This window comes from Talpa europaea (assembly GCF_964194135.1).
Source record: "Talpa europaea genome assembly, chromosome: 13".
NCBI classification, from domain to species: domain Eukaryota; kingdom Metazoa; phylum Chordata; class Mammalia; order Eulipotyphla; family Talpidae; genus Talpa; species Talpa europaea.
In genome coordinates, this window is record NC_140080.1 from 79,376,214 (window position 1) to 79,395,362 (window position 19,149).

At 47.0% G+C, this 19,149-nt stretch overlaps 1 protein-coding gene across 4 annotated transcripts in view; it reads right to left on the reverse strand.

The window, feature by feature from the left end:
* Positions 1 to 442: 442 nt before the first annotated feature.
* Positions 443 to 19,149, reverse strand: part of LOXHD1 (lipoxygenase homology PLAT domains 1) — a gene marked incomplete at both ends in the record, with an annotated part of 125,188 nt that continues 106,481 nt past the window's right edge. For 3 of the 4 annotated variants that reach the window (XM_084252107.1, XM_084252106.1, XM_084252105.1), the window contains 4 exons: positions 750 to 1,230; positions 7,158 to 7,316; positions 8,658 to 8,790; positions 13,025 to 13,195. In XM_084252107.1, coding sequence (XP_084108233.1) covers positions 750 to 1,230; positions 7,158 to 7,316; positions 8,658 to 8,790; positions 13,025 to 13,195 — 944 coding nt within the window. Of the gene's footprint in view, positions 481 to 749; positions 1,231 to 7,157; positions 7,317 to 8,657; positions 8,791 to 13,024; positions 13,196 to 19,149 lie in introns of those variants that run through there. The other variant, XM_084252108.1, reaches the window with a different exon arrangement.

Here is a 19,149-nt window from a genome sequence, read left to right on the forward strand (position 1 = left end):
CTCACGCTCCTCAGCCCCTCCCACCCTGAGCGCAGCAGCCAGGTTGACCCAGGCACCAGGCACCATCATCTTCTGCTCAGGTTTCCAGGTCTCAGCTGTGTTGTCGCAGGCTGGGGCTCCCAGTGGGCACTTGGCAACGCCTTCTCTGTAAAGTGTTGAAGAGAATCGTGTACCTTTTCACAGGCTTGTAAATCCCCTGGCTGAAACACTTCCTCCTGATGTATTGCTAAACAGAAATACCACTGGCTTTGTCAAAGCTGGGAAAAGGATGTATTTCTTAGTGAGCAGCTGTCACCATGAGTTCTTTGTGGGGTGTGGCTGGTAATAATCTAATTAGCCCAGCTTTTGGGGGGGAAATGTGTTAATTAGTTTTTGCTTAAAATACACCATCTTGATGGCCTCCTCTTCCCCACTTCTCTCCCCTGGGTGAAGCCCCAATTTCTCATCCACACTCGGCGGCAAGTCTCAGCCTGGTCACCGCTGTTATTGGAAAAGAAAATGCAAAAAGTGATTTTTGTGCAGTCACAGATTATGATACATGTTGACGGGTTCCTGCAAGTTGAGAAGGTGGGGCAGAGTAGGACTCACAGTGGCCTCCAAAGACCCATGGAGTTCTGGTCCACAGTACCGCACGCCATCCTCTGGGCCCCACTTCCAGCTCAGGGGGCTGGGAGAAGGACCCCTGAAAGCGCAGGTGGAGGGCAGCCAGGACCGGGCTGGGTGGGAGGTGGGAGGGCTCCTCCAGGCCCTCAGACGGAAGGGAAGAGGTCTCTCCAGGTGAGCCCGTCCCCCCGCTTCTTGTCCAGCCACCTGCCACAGCTGAAGATGGTGGCCACGCCGGTGCTGGTGTTGGTGACTTCCACCTTGTCCACCAGCCAGCCCGAGCAGTAGCCGCTGCTGTCATGCTCCACCCGCACCTTGCGCAGCTCGCCCAGCTCCAGCGTCTCCAGGAAGAAGCGGTCCGAGCTGCCCCGCTCAAAGAGGTTGCGCATTTTCTGCTTCAGCTCCCGCTTGCCCGTGTCTCCGTTGGCTCCAAAGATAGTCACGAAGACGTTGGCGTCGGTACCTGCTCCCGGCTCATAGCCCGTCGTCACGATGATCTCGTACTTGACTGGCACCAGGCTCTGGATCTTGCTGGCAAAAGTCTCTGTCGTCTTAGTGACCTCGAAGACCTTGAAGTACTTCCTCTTCCTTTTGAGGGGGATGAGGGAGTCGCAGTTGAAGAAGTACCTGGGGGAGGGAATAGAGGTGGCTCAGGGGACACCAGCCAAGGCTCATGCCCTCCCTGGGGCACCTGGTCAGGCATGAATTAGTCCTTCCCCAGGTGACAGGATATCAGGGCTGGAAAAGTCTGTGTTCAAATGTGAGGGTGGGGTCTTGCTTATCTTAAACTTCACAGTGAGTGGCATCTCCATCCTTCTAGTTGCTCCTTGATTGTCCTTTTATTCCTCCTCCCACCCCATATCCAATCCACCAGCAAATCCTATCGACCTTATCTTTGAAATAAATCCAGAATCAGGCCGCTTGAAAAATATGCAGTAATTTGCTAACTGCTCTGCCATCTCTCTGGTTCAAGGCCATGTGCTCTTCTATTTGGAATATATCAGCCTCCTAACAGGTATCCCTGCTTCTTGTTACCTATGATCAATTGTCTGCACAGCAGCCAAGTGTTCCTGCAGGGATGTAAGTCCAGGAATGTCATTCCTCTGCTCAGAACCCTCCAATGACTTCCCAGCGTAAGTGAAAGACACCTCCTTACAAAGACCTGTAAGACCCTACCTGATCTGACCCTCCTCCCAGGGTTTACCCTCTGCTCTTCTTACTTATGGGAACTTAGTTCACTTAGGGGAACACCAGTCATGATTGACTGTCTTCTTCCTCAAAGGGACTGATAAATGATTTACCTGGAGTTGTCACCTTCAGAGGCAGCTGCAGGATCCAGAGTAACAGTCCCAGATAGAGTCAAGTGGAAGCATGACTATAAAATATGTGCTCCCATAGTTGACATGTGAGAATCTCAACTCTCACCTGGCTCAGTTGAACTGTGTGTGTGTGTGTATACAAACGTGTATGTGTATGTGTGCACATCCTGTGCACACACTCATCAGCTTACAAACTGTGGACTACGAGGAGTAAGGGAAAGTCCTCTACTGAAGAAGTCACTACCTGAAGAAGCAAGTTCAGGACCAAAAAGTCCCTTCCTACTCCCCCTACCCAATCCCTAGTTTAGCCTCTGGGCAATGGCAGTGAGTCCAGTAATTACCAAGGAAGACAAGGTGTGGGAACACTGCATCTGGCATAAAGGGGCCTGGGGTTCTCCCACTTGTGTGATCTTGGGCAAGCATAGCCTCTGCGGGGGGCCTTGGTTTTCTCACTGGCAATGCTGGAAGTTTGGATTGCATACCTGCATACCTGCATAGCTGCTATTCCTTCCCGCTCCCCATTGCTGAAATGATGGCAGCTTTGGAGATCTGGCACTGGCTAATGACTTAAGGAAGGTAGGTCCAAAAGGCTGTGCCCAGTGGCGCAACATCAAGCTCAATGTTAGACAAAAACCCAGAACAACAAAGAGAACTTACTTTCCAGCGTGCCTCCTAATGACAGAGCTTTGCAATTCTGACTCCCACAACTGCTCCAAGTTACAGGCATCACCCTCCCACGAACAGAAAGGCCAACTAAGTCACTGGCCAACCTGACCCTAAGCCAGGGTCGAGAACCAGCTTTCTAGGCCCCCGAAAAAGCAACCTCTTAAAGACACTTCAGTTTTTAGCACTCTCTTCTTCCAATCTGTCACTTGAAAAATCTGGATAGTTGTGAACATACAACACTCTCTTCAAGGGGGATATACTTGCATCCTTTGTTTTAAAGTCTTATAAAATGTATTCCTTCATGCAACTGCCCACTCATAGACATAATTCTATAGAAACGCACAAGCCATGTGATCGGGGCATGTTTCGTAAATGCACACATTCTCTTTTCTGTTTGCTTGTTCCGACTGCTCTTTTCCTACCTTCTTGAACGTCAGCATCCCACCTTCACCTCATGTAACCCATGCAACAGCTTTGAGCGGGTCTTGCCAAAATTCCCTCCATTTCCCCCAGCCTTGCACATCCCCACAAAGATGTGGACATATGTGGGATGTCAGTGTTCCCTTTACAAAATGGCATCATAAAATATGAGTTTTCCCATATCTTGCTTTTCTCACACAACAATACTTCCTGGGAGTTGCTCCAAATCATTTGGTATCTATTTAATTCATTATTTTTAGTGGTTGAAAAATACTCCCCAGTGCAGCTATAAGGAAATGTTTTCTAATAGACATAATCACAAGAGCACCAAGCTTTTAGACCTGGGGGCTTTGTGAAGTCAGCTTCAGGGGTGGAAGGCCACTGTTCCCGGTGCAAATGGGGAAAGAGTCACCAGCAGAGCAAAGGCAAAAGCAGAGAATGGTGAACAAAAAGAAATGATACCAAATGCACGAATAGGATCACACTCTGAACAGCATGTGCCAGGGAGAGGGCATCCCCAAGGTTCCTGGTAGCCCACTCTGATGGGGTAGCGGGATTTTTACTTTCTTGGACATGCTTTTTTGCATCACTTGAATTTTTATAGTGATTATGTATAATAGGATATTGAGATAAAATAATAAGCTCCTTTTGTTTTTTAAAAAGAAATACAGGCCTGCCTGTGTGTCCTTCCACCGAAATCCTGAGGATACCGGTGCTATTGCAGAAGAGGGGTCAGAACCAGGACATGTTGGAAGACAAAATTTAAGATTCCTGTATTTATAAGACACTGAGATTGTGTTTGTTTGCATTTCATGGCGATGCAAACATTATGGATGATGTGGTGGTAGGGAAGGAACTGTGGGTGGCCTGTAGCATGCTGTGGTTTCTAGAACCATGGCGTGTTCATAACCACAATGATGAAACACACCTGCACCTCCTCCCTTCCAGATGGAGGTGAGACATCTGGGGAGAGACAGGTTCTCATCCATCAGAAGCCACAGGCATGAGGCAGGCTAGACCTCCTACATCCTTCCCCACAACTAGACCCTAGAAGCATCTGGCTCTCCCCCTCAAAGGAGACGATGGATAGAGTGGTGATGGGCTGCTGCCCACGGCCGCACAGCGGAGATGGAAACAGCCGTGGCATCTGGGGTCTGCATTCTCTGCACCCCCCTTCCATTTGGGAACAGTGCCCACTGTGCCTGCTCTCCTTCTTCTCCAGGCTTTCTAGTGAAAGGCCATCCTTGGAGGGTGTAGGAAAAGAAATGTTTCCTTGGACTGGAGGAGAAATTCTACAACTCAGCCCAGAATGACTATTCATGGGCTGTTCATTGGCCAGGAGACAGCACGTCCCCTTCCTCCTGAGACCCGAAGTTGCTGGGTGGTGTTGAGAACTTTAGTTTTCTCTCTTATAACAGACATTGTCTTTTTTTTTTTTAAAGATTTTATTATTTTTGCATAGAAGAACTGGGGTGCAGGCCAGAGGTACAGAGGGAGAGAGGATTCACCAGAGACAGAGTAGGAAACAGAACAGGCGGATTTACTGAAATACACTGCTGAGGGGAGCAGCAGGTGAAACAGGGGGGTCTGCTGCAACATGTGTGCTCCCTGACTGGGGATTGAGCTCAGGCCATTATTGCACTAGGCCTTCATTGTGGTAGCACTGAGACGTAAACCCTGGCCCACCAGGGAGGCCCCCAACATTGTGGGTTTAAAGCTAACCTCAAGGGGTGACTATTTCATTATCGTATTGTAAGATTTTGCTATGTTTATTTTGGGGGCGTGCACAGGAGCCATGGCTGGGAGGCAGGACCGGCTTGAAGAGGGGCTTTTTGCTGATCTGGGCTTATGGGTGGAGTCAGTAACCCTCTGTGTTCCAGCTTCCTTGTCCTCATCAGCCATGCTGGGAGCAGCCACACGTGGCAACTCCTACAGTATTTATTGCAGCCTGCTCTATTTTTCCTCTGAAAGAGTCACAAGTAACACGGCAGCCCAAGCGAAGCTGCTCTAGACTGAATGAATCACGTGCTGCCCAACCCCTGCATTGACACCGTAACCCTCAGTGGGATGGTATTTGGAGATGGGACCTTTGGGAGGTGCATATGATACTGGAATTGTCAGGCCTAGTCTCCCAGCCAGGAACAGATCCCAGGCTGCAGGGCAGCGCTGAGCCCCAGCCACTAGACCCCCACGGGTGGGTGTCTCACGAAGCTGCAGCAGGAACTTCGCAGACTCTCAGGCAAGCAAGCGAGAAGAGGCAGGTTTGTTTAGAGAAAGAAAAAGTTTACTGAGGAGAAAAGGAACAGAAATAAAGTGGGACTCCCAGGCCAGGGAACCAGGCCAGGGAGGGGCAAGGAAGCCCAAGTGGAGTCGTGTCTCAGGGAATATAGACCTTCTTTCCCTCATTATTCTAAAGCTCCTCCAGTCTCTCTGTGATTGGGTAGTTCTCGGCTGGCTCACTTCATCTGCTACAGAGCAGGGGATCTTCACATTCCTTATCTAACAGGTTTGTCTTTCCCCATTTGTTGCGTCTTCCCCCTTGTTTGATAGATTTGTCTTTGTGACCCGGTCTCCCAAATGAGCACCCCTGCATTTTAGGGAAGAGAAAGTCAAACATCAGCTATTGAAGAAAAACAGGCTGGCGCCCACCGGTCTCAGGGCTGACCCCTTCTCATCTCCCCCTTGCATAAACAAGTCTGCTGCCCTAATTAAACCACTCTCCGATTCCCAAACTCCACCATCCTTTATCACCTGAAGGAAACCAAGGCCAGCGTTAACACATTCCTCTTGCTGCTCTTATCTCTGAAGCCTTCCTTAATTCTCCTGAGGTCCCCACCTGCACTGTCCTTGCGGCTGCCTGATTCTCCCTAACTTGCCCTCGGATTCACTTAGGTTGGGGGGGGGGGGTCGTGAGGGTGGGGCCCGCACCATGTGATGAGCGCCCTTATAAGGAGAGGAAGAGATGCCAGTGCTCCCTCTCTCTGTCTGCCACATGAGGACACAGCAAACCATGAAAATGACCCTCAGCAGATCCCAACCAAGCGGGCACCCCGTTCTCGGACTTTCAGTCTCCAAGACAGTGCTTTGGAGGCCCCCACCCTGAACCATGTCTGTGGTATTTTGTTCTGGCAGCCTCAGATGACATGGAAGGACGTTCAAAAGTCAGAACCAGTTGCTGTCCAAGTCTCAAAGGGGAACCTTGGATGGAGGGAGCCAATTCTAGGGAGCCTGCACCTTGCAGGTTGCGCATACGCATACACAGACTTTGCTTGTAGAAGTTTGGGCTCCTGAGGTCTGGAGCCTGCAGCCTGGAGACCCTTCTGGGTTTGGCAGGCCTGTGCCTGGCTGTCACTTCTAGCTGGTCTGCACATGGTGAAAGGCATTGCCCTGGGAGGGGGCACGAGGAGATGGTGAGGTCTGGCAGATGTTGGGGGGCATGCCCCAGCAGGAGCTGCGCACCTGGGCTCTCACTCACTCCTCCAGCAGACACCTCTACCACCCCAGGCAAGCATTGCAGTCACCTCCCTCTTCCCCTCTGGTTCTTTCTCCAGGACTTTCCTGCCTTTCAGAGCCCCAGGCATTTTCTGGCTTCCAACTTGGTTACCAGGCGGTTTTAATTAGAAAAAAAAAAAAGGAATGGCTGTGGACTGTTACCCAGGTAACTAAAACCCTTAATCCTCCAGAACTGCCCGAGCCTCCAGAAGGCCCTGGTGAGGGAAATGCAAAGCTCTTTATCTGGGAACCTGGGAGGCAGATGGGCCTGGGATTACTCTAGCTGGTCTCTGCTCCCTACCCTGCCCACGTGGGCAGCAGGCCTTCACCACCACCATGGAAGCAGCAGACTTGAAAGCTGCCCTTCTTTGTCATTAGTCAGTGATGGGAGGGCATGGAAAGTCCCCTCCGTCTGACACTTCATCCAAGGAAGCGTCCCTGGATTAAAAGTCTGGAGCACCCAGGGTCACCGATAGTTCAGGTATCTCCAAACCAGTACAGTTGCTTCTTCCCATCTCACCTCATAAGCTCCTGAGTGAAGTGGCCCAGGCCTCTAAGGGTACACGGTCCTATGCCCTGCTGTCTTCCCCTCGGCCCGGACTCAGCCCTGCCCCATTGAGGGAGTGGTACTGTCCAGGGAGGGGGCCCAGTACCTACACGTTGCCATACTCCATCTCGGTGATGGTGATGGTCTTGACGTGCCAGACCAGTTCTCTCTTGGGAATAAACCGATCCTCTCTTGCGAGGTGGCCCACACAGAGGGAAGCAATGTCCCCCAGGAAGACACTGTCGAACTCAAACGTGTCTGTGGCCCCCCTGCAGGAAACAAAGGTGTGGCTGATGAGAGCTGTCACGCTGACCACGGAAGGAAGAAAGCATTTATTGAGTGCCTACTGCATTCCAGACGCTGGTCTAGGGAGGTAGGGATAGGATGGCAAGCAAGACCTTAAGTCAGTTGTCCATTCCTTGAGGGATCCGTCCTAGTTTTATAACAAGACTATCCCAACCAGTAAGTGACCTGCCACTGTATGGTCCCAGCACCAAAGAACAAGCCAGTGTCTTCGGGCCGATGGAATGGGGAGGAGGGTGAAGCCCTGGTGTTGGGCTGAGGAGCAGGATTTAGAGAAGAGTGGGGGGGTGGCACGGAGGAAGAGGAGAGTCCCCTCATGTGGATCTGACTTGGCAAAGCCATGGGTGAGAACGGTGGGGTGGGGAGGTGCAGACATTTCTGGGCTTGGATGGAGTGTGTGTTCAGTGGTCATGGCAAAGGAGGAGGGGGTGGGGCAGTCTGTCCCCGCCAGGCTGAGCTCAGACTTTATCCTGATGTTGAGGGATGGAGGTTAAGAGGAGTTGTGGGTTACGGGAGGAGGTGACTTTAAGCTGCTCTGGAGAGGCTGGGGAATGAAGTCGGTCTCTGAGCAGGTCACAGGCAGCTGTGATGTGAAGGGGGAGGTGAGATTCTCTGGGGTGTTTTCAGCAATTGATGGGGGGGAGAGGTGACTTTATAAGCAGCTCCAATTGTGATTTTCTATAAAGTATCTCAGGTTCTCTCTGCCTCCCCTCCTAACCAGACTTAGTCGGGTGTTGGCGTGATTCCTCTGCAGTTTTAGGGGTGACCGTCTAGCTTCTCAATTAGACTGCACCCTTCTCTTCACAGACCTGGGTTAATGTCGGCAGTGATTTTGGTGCTGCCATATAGTGGCCTCTCTTTAATTAATTTGTCAGTTAATTAATTGTTGCTATAGCTTTCTACTAACATTTTTAAATTGAAACAAATTTGACATACAACATTGTGTAAATTTAAGCTGTACAACATTAATTTGAAATATTTATATATTGCAATAAGATTGTCATTTTAGCAATAATTAGCACCTCTATCATGTTCTGTAATTCTTTACAGTGGTCAGAATCATTCAATTCTAACCCCTTGTGGGGGGGCTGTCTTTGAAAGGCGGTCCCCGCTCCCCCTTCGGAAACCTGCTTCATTCTCAAGAGCATGCACAGGGGTGGACACACAGTAGGTACTCTGTAAGCACTTGCTGACTGGGCCCATTGGTGGACTCGGTGCCACCCAGGATGGGTCTTGGGGTGGGGTCCCTTTCTAACTCGTCGTGCCCACCCCCCAACACCCCCCCCCCGTGGGCACCCTTGTCGTACTTCCTGAAGGCCCGCTCTCTAGAGGAATTTTCCACGAGAAACTCTTTGGATCGGTTCTTCCTGCCCTCCAGGATGAGCCAGACGTTCTCCCTGGTTTCGCCTCCATTGCCGGTTTCTATGACAATCTCATAGGCTGTGTAGAGAAGATGGGGGAGGGTCAGAGTGGAAGAAGCACCCCCTCTCCCTCAGGCAGGAGCACGGAGTCCTAGCTCACCAGGTCTTTGCCCTTACCACAGCCCGGGAGTTAAAGTCAGCACAACGGAAAAGCTATAAGTAGAATTTTCCCCACGGGACTAGCCCCACTGGAGAAGGGGCTCAGCAGCCACCATGCAAGTCATCAGCATGGGGGTTGTGGGGGAGGGACCAGCAAAGCTACTGTGAGCTCAGGGGCCTGGATGCAGGTCCGTGCAGGACAGGAGTGTGGAGAGCAGACCAGCCTTGATATGGTGCCCGTGCTCTGGGCAGCATCTGCAGAGCAAGCTGGCTGCGCCATCCAGGATGTACAGAGGGAAGCCAATACATCACATGAGCCTCTGCTGTATAAACAAGTGTTTGTCTTGAAGCCAGAGCTGCGGGGCATGAGATGCTGTGAAGTGTCAGAGGATGCTGGGCTTCTTGGGACATCTGGAAATTAGGTTCCAGATCACCTTCCCATCTCATGCTATCAGGACCCTCTTCACTGGGGGTGCTCCTACCACATGGTTTGGAGGGGGCTGAGCTTTTGGGCCTGGATGGTCAGACTCTCCCCCCAGAGAGGCTCTCCCCTTAAGCTAGAAGGCCGTGAGCTTGGGCCTAGCAGCGGCCATCTTCCTATGATGCAGAGAAACAGAGCTGAGAGGAGAAGGGGACAGAGACACATGGACGACTTGGACCCTGTGAAGACAGCCAAGTCTAAGCCAACTCCACCTGAGGCTCCAAGTTCTGGGAACCAGTACATTCCATTTTTGCTGGAACCAGCTCAGAGTTGGGGTTCATGCAAACTTGTGGTTCAACCAAGATCCTGATGATTTCTGAAATGCTCTGTTTAACCTCACCAGGACTTCCAAAGAATAGACGCTTCACGAACATGAATATAAAGATGGGTTTGCAAACAGAGCTGCCTGGTGAAGCAGTGAGTTCTCTGTCCCTGGGGAGACGGCCCTCGGGCTGGATGTGTTTGGGCCGGAAATGTAACTGATAAGGCTGAGTTTGCAGCCCTTAAAGGCTTCAAGGGGGTGGACGAATAGGAAGGCAGAGGGCTATAAAGAGGGAGACATTTGTCCCACCAGAGGATGTTCCAGCGAGACAGATCTTTTTTGTCCCCCCAGGTATGTGTGCACATGTGTGTGTGCATGTGCACACATGAGTGTGTGAGGCTGCTGTCTAGGACTTGCTCTGGCCCAATTACAACAAGAATCTCTGGGGTGGGACCCAGACATCAGCATCATTTGAAGATTGCTGATTTTTTTTTCTTTTCAGCTTTGGCTGCACGTTGGAATCATCTGCAGAGGCAGATGCTTGCAGAGGGTAGGGAGCAGCTTTTGGAACTGCTAACGAGAATTGGAGGTGAAGGCAGGGAACAGGAGGCTAAGTGAGGTGGGGAAGTCAACTTGTCTGGAGTGCCAGCTAGACCCAATAAAGACAAGACATCTTGTGCCAGGGCAGGCACACTCAAAGACTAATCAGAGGCAGAGCTTGATGTGAAGAGAGGATTTTTCAGCTTTAGCTCTTAAAGCAACACTAGCTGTAGTAAGAGATAAACCTTCACATCTCAGTTGCTTAGCCCAGCAAAATATATTTCTTATACATGAAATAAACAGTGTAGTGTACGGGTGTCAGGCAGGGGGTTCTCCCCTACCCCCCATTATCTGGCACCCCACCTCTTTTCATCTGGGCTCTACTAGCTTGGATATGCCACTTCACCCTTCTGGCTTTTTCTTGCCCTATCCATGTGCCAGAGTTGTGAATTTGTACCCCAACCAGCTCTTAGGGTGGGATTTAGTGGGATGGCAAAGATCTAATGAAAATCCTGGTTCTCTCATACATGAAGCAAGTATGAGAGTGTTTGTTCTCACAAGCTGAGTGCTCAGAGGTGGCCCTGGGGTCACAGAAGGTAAGCGCCATATGCGTAAGTTCTCTGCTTTATCATTGCTGTGTACACAGAAGTCAGAATAAGCATGTGGAAGGTGCTCAGTAAGTATTTGCCTAATGATAGTTGAGGGCTGGGATGTTTGGTTTAAGCTGTGTCCATGGGCATCCCCAGAGGGAGCCTCCATCTGAGGACACAGGTGTGACTGTCTATCCCCGGTAGGCTGTCTGTTTCCCTGTGGGCAGCCTAGAGGGCACTGCTCTGCCCTCTGAAGTCTCCTAATAAAGGCAGATCCATTCTTGCAGTCCCTGGGCTCTGCCCTCATGCTTCCCCTCTCTAACCTGGACACATCCTTCTAGGGAACTAGTGCAAGTGCCACCTCCCCTCCGCGATCTCCCTGCCAATACAAATCCCTCAGGTTTTAGCACTTGTTTGCAGAAAATCTGTGACAGAGACTCAGTGATCATGCACCAAGCCTCATACACCTCTCCTCCCCTGGATTATGTGAGTGGCTATTGCATCAGGGGCTTAGGCTCCGCCTTTTAATGAGATTGTGAAGATCTATGGAAAAGGATTACATCTCCTACCATCACTGAACACTAACTAATTGAGCAACTGTTGAGTCCAAAAACCTGCAGAGCTACCTACAAACATGGGTGATTCTGTCCCTGACCTCTGGTTGCCTGTAGTAGCGTAGGGAGTCTAATCCATGTGCAAAGGACCATGGATATGACTAAACTAGAGGTCACTACGCAGTGTGCATTACTCACAGCATCTCAGAGAAAACTGAGCACCCAGTAACTTCTAAGTAAATGCAATGACAAAGGCTGGGAGTTCATTCTCTGAATTAGGGCAGGAGTACAGAAAACTTGACAAATGAATGCTTAGCTCTTTTTTTGAACGCTTTCAGAGATATCAGTGCGCATTACCTCCCGAAGCAACTAGTTTCATTGTTGGGTGGTTTGGATGGCGTGGCAGAGATGGCTGGGTGGTGTTCCATCACAGATCCATGCTTCCCTTCAATGGTGTACAGTGTCTGCCCTGAAGAGCTGTCAAGGCAGGGACTACATTTCCCAGGTACTCTTGCATCTAAGTAGAGTCACATGACATGTTCTCACCAATAGAAAATGATATGCTTTAGCCAGTAGGGAGTGGGCCTACTCTGTGCTCTTTTTTCTTCTGCAAGAAATGTGGAAGACTCATATTGAAAATGGCAGAGACACAGATAAAAAGCTTGGGTGCCTGAACCACAGCGTGAGACCTCCTGCCTGACACCCACACTGCACTCTTTATTATATGAGTGAGTAATAAATGTTGTTGTGTTAAGCCTTTGAGATTTGGGGGTTCATCTCCTATTGCTGCCTGTGTTACCTTAAGAGCTCAGGTTGGACAGTCCTTTCTTTACTCAGGGCTTTGCCTTTGATAAGTCTTCAAATTTATTAGAACATGACTTTGGCATCTGTATTAAAGAAATACCTCCCTTGTCCCTAATGACCATCCCCCTTAGGGATCAATTACTCTTTTCCTTTAAATACCCTTAAGGAAGGAACTGAAGAGAAAGTGGCTGATGGAGATGTTGGCTCTCCTTGTACATTCTGTTTCCAGGAAGGCATGATTTGGCAGCTGTTGCCACAGGCATCCATTGGATGGAGCCCATGATGTAAAAGCAAAAAAGGGAGAGCTTTGCACCACATTGCTCAGCCCAGCTCAGCCCTCAGGTAAGCTTGTCCCCAGTGGATTTTGCTGTTACCCAGTTAGTTCCTGTGATTCATGCCAAGATCTGGTACATGTATCTTGGCTATTCCAGATTCACCAAGCAGTCTTTATGGTGCTTTCTGATGCACCTCCCCAATGTTGGGCACCTGATTCCCCTTCAACTCTAACAGTCTCCAACATCATTCCTCACCTTCCTCCCGAGCTAACTCTCATTTAACTCTGAAGATTCAGCCAAAGGGATCGGGGTTGGGGGAAGTAATTATAATAAATTAAAAATTAAAATCAACAGGCAACTATAAACCAGAGACACTCTATGGGGTGGGGGGAGAGGCGAATAGGATCAAAACAGGGGTGTGAAGAGCACAAGGGACTATGGTGATGGTGCCTGGGTGAATGGGTGGTGGGACTCTCATGGGGACTACACCTGAGAGGAGAAAGCATACATTGTGCAAAAATGAAGAATGATGTAAAATATATATAAAATAAAATTTTAAAAAAGCTATTAAGTCAGACTAGGGAAAAAAAAAAAAAAGATTCAGCCAAGGCATCACAGCTGGGCTGGGCCCACCGTCTCCCCACGTACTGGTCTCTTCCAGCTCATCCTGGATCTTGTTGTTGGCACAGGCAAAGTCACGGACTGTCTGCCTGTCTCCCTCACTCTTGGAGAGCCAGCAGTCACACTGGAAGCGAAAGGTCTCATCGCGTGAGTTATCCTTCACGTCGACATAGCTCAGGTGCCAGCCGGGAAACATGCCTGTGGGTAAAACATTGTGGGGACTGTGACTTAAACTAACTCTCCCACCCTTTTCAGACTTCCACTCCCCCCAGGCCAGGGGCTGTGTGGCCCTGGACAAGTTAGCTGTACTCTGGATCTTGGGCTCCTGGGTGATAAAATAAAGGGTTATAACAAATGATCTCTGGTGGCTCATTCATCCCAGAGGATAGAATTCATTTTGCAAAATCCTGAACTTGGGAATTCGTGTATGTTTATTAAGCCAGGTACAAGCCCTGAGAAATTGTACTATAACTATACAGGGATGTTTCACCTGGGAGAGGGCTCATGGTCAGAATCACAGTGGGGTCTTGAACTCAAGAAATCAACCTTTTGGAATACACAAAGCTGAAGCTTGAATCCTATTACTTCCTGACACCGGTGTTCACCGAGGTCACACCCATTATCCTTCCAGTTTTGGCATCAACTCCTCCAGGAAACCTCCCTAAATCACCTGCCAGTTCTCTGGTGGGTATCCTTCTACTTGACCCATAGCGTCCAGCACCTTCCTTGACCACATCCTGACAACGTTGTCATCCTTGTTTACATGTATCTCCTTCACCAGACTGTGAGCTTTTCAGGGCAGGGTCTTAATGTTGTTTCCCCAATGCTCACATAGCAGTGACCCATAGTGTTGCTAAATGAATTCTAGATGAGTACCTTGTGATTTTGAAGACCTTGGCATGCCTACTATCACAGAAGGAATCAGAAGTTGCTATTGCTTTAGGGTATATGCTAAACTTGACAACTCATGGCCTAATATTGGGGGTACAGCTACTTCTGTTGAATTGGCAGGGCTTCCTTCAGTAGTGTTCCTCCCAAATCACAGGGAGCAATTATGAATCGCTGTGCATTTCCTGAGACATGTTCTTGACACCATGCACTGGTTCAAGTACTTGCCTCCCTTAAAGTCCTCAAGAACCCTGAAAGCCAAAAGGGCCCCGGGGCAAATCCAGAGGTCTGACAGGTTATGGTGATAATCTGCTGTTCATATGACCTCAGACAAACCCACAAGGAACTGATGTGATGCTCTACTCTCACATTCTGTCCTCTCATTCTACCTGGAGTGATGGGGGGCAGTCCCACTGTCCCCACCAAAAGCCTTCTTGTCATTGGTTTCAAGGGTCTTATAAGCATGAAGAGACACACAAAGGTAGACACACACTCCCACCACCCAGACTGCAGGGGGTAGATGTTCAGGCTCATCAGCAGGGCACACACACTGGCAGTCCTAATTATTAAAAAGTACTTCATATTGTCTTGAAATAACATCTTGATTAAAGTGGAAAACTGAATGCTAAACAATTATTTTCAATTTAAAAACACTTCTGTTGAGTTAAACAGTAGTGAGTTATTTGATCAATATTTTTTTTTCCTCAACACATAGTTCTACTTTTCTGCATGAGAGCTAGTTGCACCTGTAAGTTTGTAAAATGGCTGCTTTCTGGGATAGTTCCTGATAGTATTGTGAAACTGATTAAACTGCTTAATAAGCCTCAGTGTGTTCAATCTGGAAATGATGCACAAAAGACCTATTGAAGCAACACTTGAAGGCTTCTAGAATGGAACTTAGAAAGGTAGAGACAAGTAAAGAGAAAGAGAGGACTATCCAGGGAATGGCATTCTTCGTCACCCCCACCATGGTGTCTGTGTGTATGTGTGTGTGTGTGTGTGTGTGTGTGTGTGTGTGAGAGAGAGAGAGAGAGAGAGAGAGAGAGAGAGAGAGAGAGAGAGAGATTAAGATTGATTCTACTATTCAGGTCTTACATCAATGTTATAACGGAATCCCAGGAGTGGTACCCAAGCATCACAGTGTTTACAGCAGTCCAAGTGATTCCAGTGTGTAGCTGAGGCTGAGAACTTGGACCTGCATTGTCATCACCCAGAAGGCTTGTGAAAATACAGATTACTGTCCCCTTTCCCCCTCTAGAGGTTCTGATTCAGTAGGTTTGCAGTAAAGTCTAAGAATTTCCATCTCTACATAGTTCCCGGGAGACGGAGCTGCTGGTGGTGTCAGAACCACACCAAGAGACTCTAACTTAATGCATTAGGACCAGAGCCCTTTCTGACTCTGGGACCATGATCTCTCTGACATCATGGCAGTAATGATCGTTGGGAATCCATGGGAATGTTTAGTGTGTGGGTGTGTGTGTGAGCGTGTGCATGAGTGTTCGTGGAAGGCGATGACATCAGCTGGAAAAGTGGGTCATTGTGAGATCATTTCTGTGGCTAGAATGAGTCACCCTGCTCTACACCCTGGGCAGCTTTTCACTCCTGAGTTATACTCTTGCGCTCCAGGCAGGGTGGTGAGAGAGGAAAGCAGTGAGCTGAGGAGAAGGGTGGATTCTGAGATGGCTTCTACTTCATCCACAGATAACCAGTGCCCAGGGGTGTGGGTGAAGACAACCAAGACAGAGCCTGCTGCCTGGGTTGCCCTGGTGCTCGGTGGCAGGTTGTCTTCTCTCCCGCTACCCCTCTTCCCCATCTCTGAAATCCTGGCATGGCCTCACCCCATCCACATGCTCTTTTCAAATTAGATTCTGCAAAGAAATGCCTTCTGTGGTAAATGGAGGCTAACCCTAGTCGTCTGAGATGAAAGAAGCTTCATCTTCAGCGTGGCACTCACTGTTTACTCAGTTGCCTTGTTTTGGAAAAGCTGGATGTGATTGACAGGGATCCTACCACAAATTTCCACAGTAGAGTCTATCAAACTGGAAACAGGCACTTCTGGGTAGGCTGATATCATGGTTTTTGCTGAGAAGACAACAAAGAAGCAAAGTAAGTCAGAAGGAAAAAGATAAATATCAGATGGTTTCACTTATATATGGAATAGAGAGAAACAGAACAAAGGGCCAGAAAGAAGACAAGACTTGCAGGCTGACTGTAGATCTGAGCCACAAAAGAAGGGTGGAGGAGGGAGGGGGATCAAAGCAGGGAAGAAAGAGCATAAGGGTCAGTGGCGCTGGATCACGGGTGCTAAGGTGGTGGGAGAATTATAGGGACTACACCTGAGGGGAGAAACCAGACACTGTACAAAAACAAGCAATGATGTGAGAAAATAAATAAATTAAATTAAAAAGAAATAAAAAGAGATATGGAGCCATCACAGAGCCCCAGCTATAAAAGAACACAGAATCTAGCTATTATCTTTTCCAAAACACTTTCTCATGAGCGTCACCCATGCTAGGATACCCAGGGCAACACTCTGGAATTTAGAAGACACGACTTCCATCCTTAGCACTCCCACCAAATGGAACACATTGTATTAGCTGCATGTCTGTTTCCTCACTTGAACCATGTTAGAAGGTTAAAACAGATGATTTCTGAGCTCTTTTATATTTCTAAAAATTTATATTATCCAAAGAAAACATTTTAATTTATTTTGTCATTAAAAAATGTCTTCATCTCACTAGAATTTTTCATTTCAGAAGAAGCAAGAAGAATTAGAAAATAAACACTTTGTGTAATAACTTGTTCACTAATACAAAAGCTATGTGGGTAATTAGAATTAAGGGGAGTAATTCATCATTTATCTTGATTTTCCTCTCTGAACTATATTTCATGGTAGTCAAATAGCCTGAGGGACAATTTTCTTACAGAAGAAGTCTAGCTAGTAAATGGATAAGAAATGACAGAACTAGAAAATCACCATTTGTAACTCTAATTGATCATCACTGGATGAAGTGATTAGATGAGGAGTTATGGGGGGAACTTCTTAATGAAATAATTGGCCCCTGGATGATAGTCTGTGAATTCGCTATTCAATGTCATCATCAGAAAGAGTGGAATTGCTGTGATGCAAGATGAAGTACACAGGCCCTATTTTAAAGTAGTTCTGCTACTACATAGAAGGAATTCTCACCAATATTTTAGAGTTGACTTCCAGATTGTAGAAAATATGGGAATAAAGAAACAATGACATCTTGAGGAAGTAAACAGATAGGTCCAAAATGTGGAAAATCTATAGATCTTTGGACTCAGTTCCTTCAACAGTCAAAGTTTGAAAAAATAAGGGAAATATGTACTATTCTCCATTAAAGGAGACTAAAAAGATCTAACAACTCAATGTGGTGTGTGAATCTTTTCGATTCAAGAAAATCAAAATATGCAAAAAATTTTTATGTTGTTGGGGAAATTTGCATATGAAGCAGAAATTGGATGACACACAGAAATCATTGTTAACTTCGATGATTTCATTGTGCTTTCATAAGAAAATGCCTATTTTTAAAAAAGAAGCATACAGACATGTTTGAGATGAAATGAGTTTTAATATTTGATTTTATCTCTTCCAGCATCCAAAAGAAATTTAAGAAAAAAAGGGATGAAGTAGGTATGACAAATCATAATTGTTGATTCTATGTGATGAGCATATGGAAGTTCATTCTACCATTCCCTTCACTTTTGTGCATATTAAGAATTCTTATAAAAAAGAACTATTGGATAAACAAAAAAATATGGAAAGGTAGCTTCAGGAAATGAGAAGATTAGTATACTATTATGTTAACTAAACATTTGTAACCTGACTTACATGGTATTTGTTCAGGGATCAGAGTCTTCTTGTGGAAGACTCTGAAAGGAAATATATTTGTCCTAATAAATTTCTATGTAAGGAAGTATACTGAATGTTTAAACTGAGAAAAATGAGAAAAAAAATGGCATAGAGAGACCTTAAGGACATGTTTAGCCCTCTTATCTTGTATTAACATTTAAATTATCAACTTAAATTAACATTTAAGTTACTATATAGAGGAATTTGCTTATAGCACCTAGACTTCCCTATCCCTATCCTGACCCTAGAAATCCAAAACTCTGGGCTCAATGAGAACACAGTCATCTTTCTTTCTCTGCTGGACCTCAAGAACTACTGCTTTCAGATCCAAAGTCTGGTTAGACAGAAGACTGTTTACAACGGGAAGTGAATCACACCAATGACTTAGTATTTTTGTAATTCCAAAAACCATTATGAGACCAAAAGATGAGCTCAGTCAGCTTTAGGCTAATCAAGGAAAGAACTCTTTGAAGAGACCTCAACCATGTAGCGGTAACGAGCCGTATAGTAGAGCTATATGACGCGCATAGAGCTGTCCACGGTGCTGAACCACCCCCCTTTTCTTTCAGGTTTTTTTTTTTTTTTTTTTGAAAACCATGAAATAAAGAATTGACTGCTAGGTTTTTACATAGAAGAAAAATGCATCAGGAAAACAGAGAAAGTCTAGATATATGCACAATCAAGTATATATATGTGCACAAGAAGTGTCTGGAAGAAGAGGCAACTATTATTGGAGGACTTAGTTACGACTTTGAGGTTCATACCAGGCCTCAATTTTTGGAAGTCCTAAGGCACAAGGAATAATGTAAATTCCAGAGACATATGGGTTTCTCATGACTGAAGCATGAAAATACAGAGGTGGGTCTAAGAGTCTGAAACACAGATGTAAATAAATTCTAATGAAATACAGTAAATTAAGTGCCTACCATATAATACAATCAGTGTGACAGGCATTAAGGAAAGAGCAATGAACAAGGTAATGGTGTTTGCACAACTGATAGTCAAGGAGACAAATAATAGCATGCAGTTACAAATAGGATGGCTGTTCTTGGAAGGGGTTCAAGTTGGGTAAGGCAATAGAAAGAATTTTCAGGAGGTAAGTACATAAGAGAGTTTGTTAATCATAAACAGGAAGATATAATCATGGTGGGGTGCTTGGTGGGAGTTAAGTCACAAGGTAGAGGTCCCAGTGACTGGAATTAAATGACAAGTCCAGAATGGGATCAGAAGCTTATATGTGATGACCTTTATCTCTAAATTACTCGCCTTTTTTTCCTGCTTAGAGGAATAGTCCCGGTTACCATGAAATTGTCTGCAGGACTATATAGACATCTCTAAAAGTTAAAAGCAATGAGTTTGTCAGCCAGATCATCACTTGACACAACCT